Source organism: Lineus longissimus, chromosome 1, assembly GCF_910592395.1.
Source record: "Lineus longissimus chromosome 1, tnLinLong1.2, whole genome shotgun sequence".
Taxonomy (NCBI): Eukaryota; Metazoa; Nemertea; class Pilidiophora; order Heteronemertea; family Lineidae; genus Lineus; species Lineus longissimus.
Window position 1 is genome coordinate 15331258 of NC_088308.1, and position 17904 is coordinate 15349161.

General features: G+C 42.3%; 1 protein-coding gene across 6 annotated transcripts in view; it reads right to left on the minus strand.

Moving 5' to 3' along the window:
* LOC135488681 (H(+)/Cl(-) exchange transporter 7-like) overlaps positions 1 to 17904 on the minus strand; it is a 353896-nt gene that overhangs the window by 86964 nt on the left and 249028 nt on the right. For all 6 annotated transcript variants that reach the window (XR_010447011.1, XM_064773357.1, XM_064773347.1 and 3 more), the window contains exon 18: positions 17593 to 17716. Coding sequence is in view for 5 of the 6 variants with exons in the window: in XM_064773357.1 (XP_064629427.1) it covers positions 17593 to 17716 (124 nt within the window). In the remaining variant the exon portion in view is untranslated. The remainder of the gene's footprint in view (positions 1 to 17592; positions 17717 to 17904) is intronic.

The following is a 17904-nucleotide window of genomic DNA, read 5'->3' on the forward strand; positions in this document are numbered from 1 at the left end:
ATTACAGGAGGCAACGGAAGATATCCCTAGTTCAGTACGTCGTATCGGTAGCTTTACAGAAAAGAAGTGTCAGAGAGGATGAGACTTCTCCATGGACAACTGTGGTATGTCCAGGCTGGGTTGTACAGCACAAGGATACAAAATGCTGTCTGTAATTGAGAGGTATCCTGATTTAACAGAGGTCAAAATAAATAGAAATTACCAGTTTGGGACTAACACCACTGTCTTTTTTTTTAATAAGGTAGAGATTACAGGAGTCAACAAAATTAATTTTATTGAGAGAAATTGACCTGTCCTGCAGGTGATTGGAATTTACAATACAAAGGGTCGTTTTTCATGACATTGTGTTCTACTGCGTATCCCTAGTGAGTCGATCTGGAAACAATCTATCCTTGGCGCAGACAGGTTCAAATTGGCTATATCTTGAATAGATTGAATTGCGATGAAAATCTAATGCAATAAAGGAGCAATATCGAAGAGACAAATTAATCAAACCAAATGTCCACAGACTCGGACCCTGAAATGGCATGATGTATGCGTGCATATAAAAGTATCAATTGGTCCCATAGAGATGATGAGGCAATGTCAATATGCCTTGTTCCTTAGTCAGCAATATGCCTCTTTTTATACGGAGAAGAAGGAGAACCCAGATAGGCCTTCACATGTCGGCTTCCAAATGGCTCGAACCAACTGTACTATCACTACTATAAATTTGAAATGCGTGCTCCTCCTACATGTAGCAATGTCTCGGCCAAAAAGGCACTTAGTCGACAGGCAAGTTAGAAGTTCAGCACCGTGAGCAGCTCCTTGGTAAGGCCATGTCAGGTTCCGCGCGCCTCTTCAGATACATCAAGTATTGAAAGCTGTGGTGAGCTGAGCACATAAAAAGACCATGGTCACCTTAATTTGAAAATCCCTTCATAATCAAGGGCTACCTCTGACTAAAACAGCACAATAGACCACCAATTTGACCCCAGCTCCTAACTGCGGGAAAACCCAAGTCCAGCAACCAAAAGTACCAAAAATACATTTTTGTTTACATTTGAACTGCACACATGGTTTGTTTACAATTTCATTTCCCGCGAAATCTCGAAAATCAGGTGACCTGCAATCGTGGATTGAAAATAACATTAACCTGGGTTCAGCAGGTCAGCAGGTATACCGGCTGTTCCAATCATCCCCCTACAGCCAGCTGTTCAAAAGGCAATGTTATTCACCCCACATGGAGTGCAGGTAATTGATTAAGCCCCTGCATAACTTAACAGCAATGCCAATGGCTTGGCTTCTGTGAGTGGTAAGGAGAATTGACAGTTTTTTTTATGGGAGTAACATTATTGTGTTGCTTAAAATGTCTACTTTTTACTCATGTAACAATCGTAGTACTAATAATAACTTCAACTTATTTTCCGGTTATGATAACACAACACGCATCTTCATGATCATGACCTTTCTCAAACTAACTGAATGACCTAATCCATCGCCTTGGACGCACAACCTAACCACATATCAATCCGCCCCGACGATCGACATATCCATTCGATTCGAGAACACTCGATAAAGTTTGATAAATAAACTAGAACTGAGATTTCACAGGAGCACCTGTGAATTCATGACTCCAGGATTGTTTTGAGGGCGATATCGTAAGAGTCTTGAGTATGGGGACCTGTGAAGGTCCATGTCTGTGGGGCACCTGGGAGAGAAGACTAGTTGAACGATGGGATCTGACACAGACACTACTATTGATCTCATTATATGAATACCATTTAATTACAAACAAGTGAAAACAGATCATATCATATTCCTTGGCATAAATTAAAATAGGAGTGCGGGAACAAGGTTTTTTAGCAGGAGGAAAGCGAGAACATTTTGCGCCGTCGTATTCCGATTTGACTGGTTAGTGGTGAAATCTGCTTTTAATTCTGCAAATTAACATATTCGTTTTACTAGTTCTAACGCTGTCTGAATTAAAGATGCTTTCCCAATGTTTGACTGGTCTGGCAAGAGGCATTGTCAGGAAAACGTGACGTCATTTTGGCCATTCTTCTTACCCCATGCCCTCCCTCTCCGTAAAACTTCCTGACATGGTGTGAAGTGGGAGGGCGCACAGTGGGAACCACACTGCCGCGATGTTAATAGTTTCTATTTATAGAATTCAGCGGCAGATATTTTAAGCACGGAAAAAGTAGATTAACTCGGCTAATCTCAATGGATTTTACTCAGGAATGCAAGGCGAGAGAAACATCTGATTTAAGTACTGCGCTTATTAGATTACATGTTCATGCTGAAGATTGGCCTAAAACGTGGACGAAAAGAGTGCATTATCGAGTGTTGGAGAGGTCACGTGATTGGACGAGAAACCTGAGCGAAAACAATAGTCAATACTGACTCCAGCTCCCAGTCATAACAAAGTTTTCGTGCTTTTAGCTGTCAACATCAATGGCTATAATATACTCCTGCAGAATAGTAGAACTAATAGAACTAATTTCCGAAGTTTCCAATAGTTTGAACACAAATCAGAACATCACCCATCCGCTGGACTCAGATCTGCATAAATTACGATAAATAATAAGGTCGTCGCTTCAATTTCGCAAAGAAAGTTGACTCCATTCGAAGGTTGTTTTGACCAAATTCCGTTGAACTCATCGTTATGAGGGCATTTGAACACATTCTCGTTGATCTTTTCTATAAACGTGTGAAGTTTCGTACCAAAATACATTTCCGTAAAGGCTTAAAAAAGAAAATTTGTCACTTACAAAATCATCGCTCCGGTAGAAATAAAAAGGTCACCGCCATTTTCTTGATGATAGTACTCCAGGTAACCTTGGCGGGAAATTTAAAGCGGAATCATCCGGGGTCAAACAACAGTTTTGCTCACTACCGCCAACTGGTGATATAAATCGACACTAATCTATTTTATATCAAAACTTCTGAATCATGAAGACCTTTTCAACTTTATTTCAAGCTTTTATCTGCTGGAATAGAGCGTCAAAAAACGTTTTTTTCATTTACGCATTTTGCCCCCTGGGGAGCTGAATTTGAGTCGAATCGCCAAAATTTTTTTCCGTAAGCAACATTTTCTGCGGTGTTTATAACTATAAGCAAGACTAGATTTGAAGTGCCTCGGTTGTATGATTACAAAATGCCCAATTTTGTCCACGGACGGATAGATGGATGGATGGATGGATGGATGGACAGACACCACTCGAACAGCTATTTGACTAGCTCAGCCGACTTTGTCAGCTGAGATAAAAAAGCATCGCAAAGCGAGCATAACCCCTCAGCCTATTATGGTTGAAGGTGAGATAATGGTGAAGTTGGCTTAGTGGAGTGGCTAGTTTGCATATGGGAATTAAAATTGTGGAAACCTATTTTGAGGATGTGAGCGTGGCGGCCATATTGAATTTCGAATCGCGCTGATTTTCGAAAGGAACCTTCCCCTTACAAAACTGCATTAGGCCTACACCCACTAAAAATTGATTCCATCCTCCAAGCCGTTCTCCTTGAAATTGACGGAAACCGATTTCAAGCACGTTGCCCTGGTAACGATATTAAGAATCGGAACGAGCCCATTTTCAAAGGAACCTTGCTCTAGTCACCCTCAACGTACATAGCAAAAATGAATTTAATCGGACGAACGGTTCTCCTCGAAATTGACGGAAACCAATTTCAAGCACGCCGCCCTGGTGACCATATTGAGAATCAGAACGAGCCGGTTTTCGAACTGAACCTTCCTCTAGTCACCCCCAACGTACATACCAAAAATGAATTAGATCGGATGAATGGTTCTCCTCGAAATTGACGAAAACCAATTTCAAACACGCCGCCCTGGTGGCCATATTGATAATCGGAACGAGCCCATTTTCGAAAGGAACCTTTCTCTAGTCACCCCCAATGTACATACCAAAAAAATTTCATGATTCAAGCTAGCATGATTCATGAGATATAGCCAAAAGTAGTTTTTCTCATAAACCGCCCCCTGGGGCCAAGTGTAGGTCGAAAACCGTCAAAACTGGTCAATTTACGCTACTTGACCCCTGTGACCTTGAAAAGTAGGTCAAATCAAAAACCTGGGTATTATGTGATGTAGTCTCATGAGTACTGTCCTCAGTAAAAATATCATGATTGTAGCTAGCATAATTCATGAGATATAGCCAAAAGTAGCTTTTTGCATAAAGCGCCCCCTGGGGCCAAGTGTAGGTTGAAAACCGTCAAAACTACCAAAAGGCACAATGGTACCATAAGACCTTCAAACCACCCAGAGATGAAATGCCCAGCATTTATGGTTACGGATATATGCTCCGGAAACGAGATCAACGGACAGACGGACGGACAGACGGCCCGACGGACGCACCGACAGACGGACGGACAGACAGACGGCGAACGCCTCGACAATACCCCTCTAGCCTTTATGGGCTGAGGGGTAATAAAAACAAGAGGCCCAAGGGCTTGGCGCTCAACTGACATGTTGTCCACGCCATAAATGGTAGCAGTATAATACAAGATGGTCGACAAACTATACATGAGTGCAACGTGCCAAAAAGCAAGCCCATTGGTGGCATTTGGATGTGAAAGTAACGTGTAGCTAGTGATCATCAGGTTTATTGCACTACATGTAGCTACATTGCTTTTAAGTTGCTAAATCTCCTGCAATATCTCTTCATCTTAAAAGCCAAGATCTAAAACAGCCGAAAACTCTGATTTGCTCAATGGTCATTGGATGGAATGTCATGATCAATAGTCTTAAAGGGCTTATTATAAACCTCGAGATGCGGAATGCGAAATTGCGAGATGCTAACCTCGGTGGGAGTACCACCCGGCACAGAATGTATTGCAAATATGGAACCTGAACGGGTTTAAACTCATGAGAACGAGGCTATAGTAGGGAGATCTCCTTACTTTGATGTACTCTTCGTTGGGGGATTTTTTTCATTCATGGTGAACTGTCACACACCAATTCTGTTTTCGCCGTTTTTTTCTGTTGACATTTCAGTGAGATTCCATACTTGCCGTAAGGCTAAGTACTCTTTAATTGAGTGTCTGCGATGTGTTATGATTTTTTGGGGTTTGATTAGTCATTACCAGCATCATCAGAAAAAGTTGAACACATAGATAGACAAAACATTGGAAATCCTTGCGAGTGTGGCTTTATGAACGGCTTACGGCCATTGTGCATATAAAGTAAAAATGGCCCCACTGAGTCATACCCACTGAGTCATACCCAACACCGTTTGTTATCATGCTCTTGCACCAGCTCGTACTGTATGCCATGTCTCCTCGCAGAATGCAATGCAACAGAAAGTTGCACATGAAAGAAGTGTCCTCTTCAAAAAAGCCCCCTCATCAGATTCAGGAGGAGGAATCAGGATATGGAGTTTAGCTGCTAGAGCCCCTGTCAGAGATTATTGCTAAATTCCCTGAAAGTCAGTCGTGTGTTTTGACATAGTTGCATGTAGCCTTTGTTCTGTCTTCGACCTTACTTCCATTAAATGGAGAAGTTCACGGCAGCAGCATAAAAGGCATCAAAGGCATTTCCAACATGTTCATATTGTTATGTATAGTTTAGACCCCTCCATGAGGAGCCTCAGCATAAGGACCCTCCGTCACGTGACCAAGTGGAAGGATGCTGGTCAAGGTATAAACTGGGTCAAGCCATCAGAAGTGCGCGGACCTCCGTCTGTATAGGCCACGCTTGAGTTTCCCTTGAGTTTCCGAGTTATCTTGCTGGTCATCCAATCTTTGCCGTGAAGTGCACCGCTGTTAGGATTCTTGTGGTGAATAAACTATATAAAAGAATGTGATTTGTCAGCTCCATTTATGATGTACAATCCCAACATGACATGGTGGAGAACCGGCTTTTCGACACGGATACGATAATAACTTTACTCCGATCGGGACTTTCCTCTTGCACGTGCTATCTTCCGACTTTCAGATATTCCATCATTCTAGATGCCTTAGAATTACCCTCTAATGGCACATATATTCAAGCGGAACATCATATAACGGCCCACTATCTACTGTAGAACCGATTTTCAACATCAACAAGCCGCCAGGTTGTATAACACCAATTTCGTCCCGAACTCATCATTTTGGAAACTGGTCGTGTCGATTTCCTGACGCCATATTGAGCGCCTTGCTCGATGGATTGTTGTACGTCACAGCACCACGTGATTGTGATCGCCGCCTCTGATTGGCTCTACTGTGACTTATTCCTATGCAAATCTGCACGCAAATGTGAGACAAGACCACAATTGATTTTTTAAGCCTTTTAGCAGTTAAATTGTCAATGTTTGACCGCGACGCATCAAAGAATGCGTCGAGTAGTGAAACTGAAATTTGGATATGATATACGGGTTAGTCTTGCGAGTAACTGGTGCGATTTAAATTGGTGATTGACCACAGAATTTATTTTTTAAAATTGACAAGTTTGACACAAGTGGACATTTTTACCCACTTCGGCCATTTTCACTCCAAATTTGAACCACCCCCCCTATGGCCAGGTTGTCGAAATTCAAAATTATTTTTTTTACCAAACAATTTATTTATATCTGTAGACTTGCCACAGCAAATATTTTTTCAATACCTCTCCAAATATGTACTTGAGAGTAAAAAACATGCACGCGTCTAATTGATAGGGCTGGACCCTCCAACCTATGAATATTCATTAGTGGTCTTGTCTCAATGAAGGTACATTTCAGGGGTTAACATTTTGAGAATTTTTTCAAACTTATGTACATGACATCCCACAACTCTCCAACAAAGGAAAGTCATATCTGGACATTTTTGGAGAAATGAGAGACATTTCAAAGAGTGGTACACTGTGCCAAAAGCGACGAAAGAGGACAAAATCGACAAAAAGTCATGATTTTGCTGCAAAATCATAAGACCAGCCCTGGCCAGAATAAGCAAGCTATGGAGCTGAAACTTTAGGATGTGATTTGGGAATATCTTTGCTGCTTAGGGCACAACTTTCGGAATCAAGGCCTAAGTAGTTTCAAAGAAATTACAAATTGAATGGCAACACAACAAGACTTGTAAAAATGAAACCGAACTTAGACCGGGGGTAGGTCGACTCATATTTGGGTCAAATTAAGTTTTTTTCTCATTATTTTAGCTTGTTTTGACCTTAAATCATCAGCAATACAATATTCTAAATGAATTAGAGTGATTTGAGCACATTCAAATTTTTCACTAAATTGACCCAAAATGTAGTGTAAATGGAGACAAGACCACAATTGATTTTTTAAAGCCTTTTAGCAGTTAAATTGTCAATGTTTGACCGCGACGCATCAAAGAATGCGTCGAGTAGTGAAACTGAAATTCGGATATGATATACGGGTTAGTCTTGCGAGTAACTGGTGCGATTTAAATTGGTGATTGACCACGGAAATTTTTTTTTAAATTGCCAAGTTTGACACAAGTGGACATTTTTACCCACTTCGGCCATTTTCACTCCAAATTTGAACCACCCCCCCTATGGCCAGGTTGTCGAAATTCAAAATTATTTTTTTTACCAAACAATTTATTTATATCTCCAACCTATGAATATTCATTAGTGGTCTTGTCTCATGTGTTTCATCGCCGTGGATTCAACTTTGTGATCCCCGTTCCGAGACACTGTGAAATTGTTTTGACAGCCGTCACTATCTGTCTATCAGCTGACCCTGATGTCTACACGTACCATGATATGCCAGTCGCAAGTATTCTCCATGACTTCGTCTGTTTTCTCGTGATCATCATCCAAGACGTGTGTCTCCTTGTGATCATCATCCACGACTATGTCTACTCGCACTCTTCATCCAAGACTGTGTCTCCTCCGTGTTCAAGACTGTGTGTTTCTTCATCTTCATTCAAAACTTTGCCGACTGTTAGTTATCGTGACATCACCAAGTGACATTCCAGCAGAGACTATGGGTCAACTCTTCCTTTATAGACTTACATGTGATTGTTGATTTGCCTTATCATTTCAATGCTGTGATAAAATTTCTTGCCCTGTTTTCAGTTCACCAAGACAGCCCCTTAGCCCCTCGCCATTGCAATGTATTGTAACTAACTTTTCTGCCCATTCCAGTACATGCAACATCCTGCTGTAACTAACTTTTCACTGCCATTTCAGCATTTTTCTTCCAGCCAACTGAACAGTATCATCACCCCCATCCTTCAATAGAGAATTTTCTTTTTTCCCATGATCATAGCTTAACAACATAGACCAAAATGGTGTTGCGCCCCACTGATTTATTGCCTCCATACTTTGATGGTGAAGTATTAAGCCATGAACTCTCCACATCTTGGTGGCTGTCATTCCATGACTATCTTCAGGCGCATAACCTGCATGAACCGGGTGATGACGATGCTCTGAACAATGTTGTGCGCCTTCTCAAGTGTCGCCTCTCTAAACATGCTCGCCTTTGGGCCGAAGACCAAGAATTTGAGGACTTGCCTGACCTCAAGGCACAATTTCTGAGTAGGTTTTCCCCTACGCACTCCCACTTTGCCAATGTACAGCAGTTTGAATCCATTACTTACACCGCAAACCAGACCGCGCAACAGCACCTAAGTAAAATTAGGCTGGCTGCACTCCGCATTGGCTATGACAACAACCAGATTAAGAACAAACTTCTACAAACCTTGCCTCATGATTGTCAGAAAGCTGTTATCATTGCAATCGATGCTGACAATGATTCAAACGCCATCGCCGAATGTGCGCAGAGGTTCCTTGACATCACGCCACAGCGCGTACATTTCTCCACAGCAGCGGACGAAGTTCACACCGCCAGTGCCACGGACCACGTCCTCCATGCGATCCTGTCCAAGTTGGAAGACCTGAAGATGGATAAGGCTTCGCCACCGCAGGCCCAGGCAGCTTTTCAAAGCCAAGACACAGATGCACCACGCAGCCCAAGACCCTCATCGCCATATCCACGATCCAGCCGCCCGTCTCGAAGCGATGACTACACCCACAGGCAGAGAAAACGGTCTCAGTCCCCAAGCCGTCCACGATCCCGTGAAAGCCACCCCTGTCATTTTTGCGGCCGCACTGGTCATTTCTGGCGTTATGGCCACCGATTCCAAGTTCAAGTCGCCCGAGGAGAGCTCCCCTCCGACTTCATCCCACCAGCAGCCCGAGCAGCGAATACCAGATTTCAACGACCACGTCAACCAAGCTACAACTATCAGCACCAGCCTACATATAGCCCGCCTGAGCAGCAGCCATATCACCAGCAAAACTACTGGGACCCTTCTGCTAACAACAATCAAGGACAACAACACACCAACTATACTAGTTACCAGTCACATTTTTAGATAGGGGACGGTCAACAGGCCATATTGTGTCGCCCCCTAGTTGTAACAATGTAAATAGTACTCCTGTACACTCTTCATCCCATGAGTCTGAATACTTGGGCCCAGAGCCAATTGATCTTAAGCTCACTACACAAAATTATGTAAAAGGTTACCTCCCAGATAGGCAGGGATTAGTAATAGTTGTTGATTCAGGTGCAACACGCACTTTGGTTTCTGGATCATCTGTCAACACACAGCGCAGCACTTCTGATGATTTTGTCGCATCGTACCTCATCAGTTCCGTAATTTGCCGCAGGATGGCAGCAGTGCGCACAGAGGGTTGACCTCTCTACGTTTTACACACGGTTCCACACTCTTGAATGAGACCAGGAGGTGCTGCTTCTGGTGGCAAGGTCGGGAATCCAGCAGCAATGGTGGTCAGTGTAAGTGATTTTGGAAAATATCAAGTATTTCATCAATTTTAACGTCGAAATATGCCTCCAAAAGTGACACTTTTTGCACAGGAAGTAGAACTTGGTCAATACTAACTTATGATATTCGCCATAATGACCGTATTACTTAAAAAACGGAAAAATTGGCGTTTGGTTTAGGGTATTCAAGATTGTGTGTATGTAATGTCAGACCAATGCAGTGCACCGTCTTGAAGAAAAACATTTGTTCCAATTTGGACACTCAATTTTCCATTGTCCTTAGGTCATGGCGCATGCACATAGGCCCTAATGGCGGCCAAGTCCTCCTTGGCTTGCAAATGACCTTGGACATTGTCCCAAATAATTAATTATGCTGTTTTGAGTGCTAAGAAGCATTCCCTATACTAGGCACTGACCACAGGAATAGTCATCCCAACTTTCAGAGCAGCATGCCATGCTATAGGTTGATGCAATGTCTGCAGTGCACCCAATACCTGCATTGACCTTGAGGTCTATACTCTATGCATGCACTGTGTGCATGCAACGATGCATTACAAGAGCACACCATGCCATAAGCCTATTTTGTAACCCTGTCCCTGCCTGTTGTTCTTTTTAGCGTACCCGGTAGGCATAGTAAAGGAACAGTTTCCGACAATTTCCACACCCGGCCCCCTCCAACAGGAGGCGGGGTCAAGGGGGGGGGCACATGGCTGTAACCGATATCACAAATCCCCCCCCCGGCCCCTCTGGCAGAGGCTATAGGCTTGGCCGGTATACGTGTCACCCCTGTGGCCCTAAAGGCAAGCGAGGTAGCCCTGGGGAGGGGGGGTTAGGCCTTGGTCGTGCATACCATGCATTCATATTCATGTCCATTTTTGCAGGCTAGCCTCACACTTCCATGACATCTAGAAACGCTACCTACAATACTCTACAGAAATGGTTGAGGTTTTTTAAACAATGATACATGTCTCTATTTCAGGCACTAACACAGTAATGGCAGTCCCGCAGGCGATGGACAAGGGGAAGGTTGGGGAGTGCACTAAACTCCTTCGCAAGATTTTCCACTACCAGGGAGGACGAAACAGAGTGGCTAGAGATGGCCGAAACCCCTCTGGCTGGTTTAGGTATCCAGGTAAAACTGATTACTACTTATAGTACCAGTAACTCCAATCAGTTCATGTGATGTAGGCCTACCTATTCGAAGTTGAAGCAATGAAATACCGGTATAAGAGTTTGCCATGTTGATGAGAATTGATGTCTATTCTGATCACAGTACAATACATAAATTTGTCTCATTTCAGTAAATCCTGATGATGTGCCGGGGTATTGTGAAGAAATTGATCAACCAATGGATTTTACAACTATCCAGGAGAAACTAAATGTAAATGAGATCTTTGTCACTACATGTATACGTTTGTTTATTCAGTTAACATGCAAAGCACTCATGAATTTTCCCCCTCCTCCAGATCCCGTGTCTTCTGTTGATGAACTAAGTAGATTCTTGTTTGGCGCCTGTCTTTTCATCCTTCCCGACGTTTCAGGGCAACCAGTACAATAATCTCGATGAATTCAATGCTGACATGCTACTTGTTCGAGACAACTGCACTAAATTCATCAGGGATGAAGGCAGCCAGATCCGTATGGACAGCAACATTGTGTTCGACTTTTATTGCAAAGAATTTGAAAAACTGAAGAACAAGAAGAAGAAAACGCAAGAGGTAATCAGCAATACTTACTGTAACATATATAATGTGGATAAGATACAATCAACACTGATAAGGCACTGCCTTTTTAGCTCACCTCTTAGCAGAGGTGAGCTTATCCCATACCGTGGCGTCCGTCGTCCGTCGTCGTCGTCGTCGTCGTCGTCGTCGTCGTCGTCGTCCGTCGTCCGTTAGCAGGGCACGTTTCGTAACTGTTAGAGCTATTGAGTTGAAACTTGGTACACATGTACCCTTATGTAATGACACCTGGGAGACCAAGTTTCGGTCCGATTCGTTTCATGGTTTGGCCACCAGGGGGCCAAACGTTAAAAGTGAAAATATGCAATATCTCCCTCAATAGTAGTCGGGAAATTTTGAAAAAAATATGGTAGGTACTTCTAGCAAAGGTGCATCATATATCCTCCGGGTTTTTGATTTGACCTCCTTTTCAAGGTCACAGAGGTCAAATGGTGTAAATTGGCCGTTAGGATGTAACGATGGCACGTTTCTAAACTGCAATGACTATTGATACCAAATTTGGTACACATTTACCCCTTAGTCAGCTGATCTCAGGGACCGAAGTTTGGTCCAATATGATTCACCACTTGACCACCAGGGGGCAAAATCCAAAAACCTTAAAAATGTGATTATTCCTTAACTTCTTGCCCGATTGCCACCAATTTGATATCATGGGTACATCTAACCACCATACAGTATATGTCACACAGGTTTTTAATTTGACCTTCTTGTCAAGGTCACAGGGGTCAAATGGCGTAAATTCGCCGTAAGGCCGTAACAATGGCACGTTTCTTAACTGCAATGACTATTGATCACAAATTAAGTACACATGTACCCCTTGGTCAGGTGATCTCAGGTACCGAAGTTTGGTGCGATCTGATTTGCCGTTTGGCCTCCAGGGAGGGGGCCAAATCCTAAATTCTTCAAAATGCCATTATTCCTAGTAATGACTTGCCCGATTGGCACCAATTTTATATCATAGGTACATCTAATTCTAACAACCATTCAATGTGTCACCCGGGTCTTCTTTGATTTGACCTACTTTTCAAGGTCACAGAGGTCGAATGTACTGTAAATTGGCCATTTTGGGGAAATTGTAATTGCTTGGACCTACATCAAACCTAACACTACATGACACAAGACCATGCTCTTTATCCATCTTTCCTCCACATGAGGTGAGCACAATGGCCCTGGCCATTTCATTCAGAGTTATTGATACGTATTGAGAGGTGTCAAACTGGAAACACGACACCATGATATATTACTGTGCTTGGCCAATGAATTCTTTCCAACAAGTGGCTTTGATGTTTGTCTCAATTCTCTTGACATAACATAATGTTAAATGAAATAAGATGCAGCACTTCCAGTGACATTGGGTGATATGAATAAAGACTAGCGAATGCTTTTACTTCAATTTTGTACAGAAAGGCCTAGTGTAAATGTATGCAGAGTTTTAGAAAAAAGTATTTGCTCGTCTTTATTCATATCATTCATTGTCTTGTCACTTCCAGCATGTCCAGTGACATTGTCCGTCCATTCTTCAAATGTCTATTTTGTAAATGAAATGATATGTAGTTATTACTCAGACATTTATCTTGATAGTTGACATTGATAGTTGACACCTGTCTGAGGGTCCGTCCATTCTCAATTGTTTATTGTGTAAATGAATTAATATGTAGCTATAACTCCGACAGTTGACATCTGCCTGAGGGTGCATGCATGTCCAGTATGTGATATCTGTGTCAGGTGCCTTGGCGAATCCTTCTTGAAAGTGATGATTGACCCTCATCTTGGTGTTAACAAGACAGATTTGAACTGATGAAGGCTATCACTCTCACCACATCACTGGAAAAGGCAGGTGGTGTACGACTGTGTTCCTTGAATGCCTCCATATCTGCATAAATCTACTAGTATTACTTTGGGGTGAGTAACACCATGGTGAAGCATCTATCATTTTCAAAGGGGATCAATAAGGCGGCCTTTCACACAGACAGTTTCAATGTCAGGGCATTATATTTACCGGCTTGATCTCCAAGATTTGTTCTGTTCCTGCACCCCGGCCACCCAGACGCCAAGCCAGTCCTGCCAGGACCCCGAGAGTAATGATGCAACCACCAGGAGTCCAACAACAGGCCCAGCCAGCTGATATTACAGTACCAGAGCCAAGATTGGTTGACAGAGTGATAAACAAGAATGATCAAGGTCAGGAAGAACACATCAAACAGTGTCCACCAGAGTTTTTGCTAACACCTGAGCCATTAGTACCACAGATTGATCGCATGACTGCAAGCCACATACCTAATCAAGCCGAACTGAACAAAGTGCTAAAAGTCATCAAGCGTAAGGTCATTCGGGATTACAATTTGCCATTTGACGGTCAACAGTTTCGCATTGCCCAACAGATGTCACCATTCTTCAAGCCTATCTTCGACTATCTTGCTCACAACATTCTCCCAGCCGACAAGAAATCTGCTAGGTCCATCATGCTTAGGTCTGAACAGTATTTGTTGTGCAACAATATCTTGTTTCGGTTATTCTTCCCAGCAAATAGTGATGGTAATTACTGTTTTCAACTCGCTGTTCCTGAAAAGTTTATTGATCCACTCATTAGCCGATATCATGACTCCGTTACCGCAAATCACCAAGGTTGTGTACGCACATTTCTGACATTGCGCAAGTCATATTACTTTCAGTCAATGTACCAGAGGATTGTATCATATATTCAATCATGTAGCAATTGTCAGCAATTCAAAGGGAAAGTCGACAAGGACAGACCATACCATGAGCGGATTCCTGCGAGATATTGTCCATTTGAGACAATCTCACTTGATTTCAAAACAATGGTTCCGTCCAGATCAGGTTACCGTCACTTGATGGTAGTAAGTTGTGCAGCAACTCGTTTTATTGTCTGTGTGCCCCTAAAGAATTTAGAGACAGCGACAATAGCTGAAATTCTCATTCAGCCTGTTCTGTGTGATTTTGGTATTCCCGAAGTCATTATCTGTGACGCAGCGACATCATTGACCGGCAAGATCATTACTCTGTTGTGTGAAACTCTTAACATCTCTCAGAAAATCATTTCAGTCGGGAATCATGTTTCTCTTCATGTTGAGCGTCAAATTCAGTCAGTTGCCAATTTGAGCAAGGTGAATCTCAGCCAAAATGGACAAGATTGGGTTCGCTATTACAGTGTTGCTCAGTATTCGTTCAACTCATTCTGCTCCAGTTACCTCGGTGGTCATTGCCCATTCTACCTTGTCTTCTTGCGTGAACCCACCGACATTACCGGACTAAATTTCAAACCAGTCTTGGGATTGTCACACTCGCAATCTGAGTATATTAAACATCTGAAAGACAAATTTCAGAATGTCTCTAAGCTAATGTTACAGCTGCAAGAGCATCAACAACAAACTCAGAATCAGAAGGTTGCTCAAAGCTTCATAAGTGTCAGGTTTATGAACAAGGTCAACTGGTTTATCTGCATAAACCATCCAGCTCCTCCTTGACTGCAAACGCAAAGAAATTCACTGCGTCTTGGGTAGGTCCTTTTGTCATTCATCAGGTTCTTGCTTAACGTAGGTGGTAGCATTGGTGTTACACTTTGTACTGTAAAGCCCGCTACACACGAGGGATTTCTCACCAACTTAGTTGGTTTTAAAATTGAGAACAGGTGCACAGGTGACTGGAAGTTGAGAGTCGTTCACCCACTCACACGAAAGACATAATCCCAGCAATATTTAGGTCCTGCACTATATTTAGTCTATAAAGATAAAGAGTCAAAATATGGCCCAACTATGTTGTTGACTGAATCACACGGGGAAATTTCTACCCCACACTCCTTATATAAACAAAAAAATCCTTATATAAACAAAAGATATCGTCGAGAAATAGAACAAGTCGGTAGTGCAGCCAGCAACTCCTACCAATCGGGCAAAGTATCAGTTACCTGGTCTGGATTCCTGTTATGAATTAAAATTCCAACTAAGTTGGTGAGAAGTCCCTCGTGTGTAACGGGCTTAAAGTGCTGCAGGAGCTGTTAGTCAGGTTATAGGAATTTTGTTAGTCTCCTTGTGACATTTCGATTCCATTGTATATTTTCAGTTAATCATCAACATCATCATCATCATCGTATGTGTTCAAGTTGGTTGTCAAGAACAAGAATACAGCTTTGTCGAAGTAGATGCATTTTCGCCTTTATCTGTTGTGCTAGGGTGCTAGCGCGAAGCCACGGCCGGGACATATTTTATGACCCTCTCCGGGAATGGAAAGCAGTAAAACGAGTAAGCACACCTTACTCTGAATGTGGGAACAGCAAGTGCTTTCCTGGACTTGAAATGTGCCAACGACTCCTCTTGCAATAACCAACAACAGTTAATCTGTAAAAAAAGAGAAGAGAAATTAACACTGACTGAATAAAAAAGAGGTGACATAGACGGGGAAATGTACACCACCAGATACAGTCTGTGCTTGATCAGGCATTTGTCAGATGATATCCTGAACAAGGCATCTATGGAAGCAAATCCAGAAAGTAACTTAACCTTCGAAGGGCACACTTATTACTCAGTGAAAAGTCAGTCCTGTGGGCTGTTTTCCAGTTCAAAATAAAAGTGTAACCTCTTTAAATTAGTCTCACAGGCTGAACCATAACACTCAACAGCCAACCGTGCCCACATGATGTGAGCCGAGAGCTGGGCTTAAAGATCAGCGAGTGGTGTACTACATTTTGAAAATTGTCTATTGTCTACGACATGTGACAGAACAGGATCTAGTGGACTTAATGGTGAGGTACTATCAAATAAGGTGTCCATCAAATGAATCATGAGGGCCTGTTGAGTTAAACTCTAAGCCTATCCTATAGCACTAGGCTATCGTTTTTGTCTTTTTTACAGCCTACAGCACAGCCATGCACAGCGCAGTGTACAGACAGTACAGGATTGCAAACCAAAAACATGACCATTGCTGCGTAACGAAACTGCAGTGGAATTAATCGGCACCGAATTTCACAAATTCCAAAAATATTTATCACATACCATATGTATCACCACAAAGGTAACTCTCTAGATTATTTGAAACCAAGTTCAGATACTTATTTTCACATTCGAAGCTATGCAAGCGAATTTTCACTGGTAGAGATCGACGGAAACAAATTTCTCGCTTTAAAATGACATGGGACGAGCACCAACTTTCGCTAATTTGTGCACAAAATTTCCGCAATATTATAAAAAACTATTGATAAATCTGAATTATATAGACTCTTTTCAGTACCTAAACAAATTTCAGGTACATGGTCATGTTGATTAAAAGAGTATCAACCGATTGAACATGAAAAATTTCACTCACCTTCATTGAAGCAGCGACTGCCGCCATTTTTAAATGGTAGCATCTTTTCTATCGATCGGCCAATCAGCGGCACTGCTTGCAAAAAAGCTGAGCCACCACCAAATTTGAAATCGCCAAAATTCAGTCAATGTGCATGCAGGCGCCAACTGGCGTTTAAAACTATATTAATTCCATTAAAAGTAAAAATGAAAAAATATTTTAAAATATTCAGCCACAATTGAAAACAATATTTGCTCTGTGGACAGAGGTAAAAAGGGAAAGAAATCTCAACGCGAAATGACCTAATTCTCTTAATACAGGACGGATCGCGCTGATTTTTTGTTTCTGAGTTCACCTTGGGCAACTCCTTATTCAGCACCGTCAACGAAGTGCCTAGGTCTTACGATAACAAAACGTGCGGCCCATGTTGAGAGATGGACAGACGGACGGCCCGGACGGACCGACAGACAAAATCTGAATAGCTATTCTACCAGCTCGCTGACTTTGTCAGCTGAGCTAAAAATACATCGAAAATACGAAATCAAACAATGGCGAGAAAACATGCGTATTGGTCATTCTTTACGACTGTACAGTGATAACTGATGACGTTACGGGGATTCTCCATTGTAGCGGGTGATTCAAATAACATACGGAATTAGCAGTAGGTGCCCGTTTTCAGCTTTTTAAAAGGCTACGGCATACTCTGTAGGTGCCCCAATATGGGTTAAAGCCATCAACTAATTTTAGAGTATTTTGAGCTTATTACCTCCAAAACACGAAAACAAGCAATAATTATAAACAATATGGCACAACCTGCTCCCCAAAATATTAATTTAGTTTACCTCTTCTGGATCAAATTCTTCCACCACAGGGAAGCCATGACAATGTTCTGTTTTCAAGATGTCCACGATTCTACCAACATTTTCAACCGTCCTAAGTGTGGTGACAGGATGACTCATTACTTCTCTGAAAAGATAATCAAAGGGTAAAAGAGAGGATGATAGGGTTGTTTCTAATGTCTATATGTACCAACACACTAAATTAGGCTTTGTTACGTCACAAAATTCTCCATATATCACGCTAATGTGCTCTCGCAAGAACCACTTCAAAATCCAAGATGGCTGCCACCTTAGGTGTTACAATCTCGTGATGGC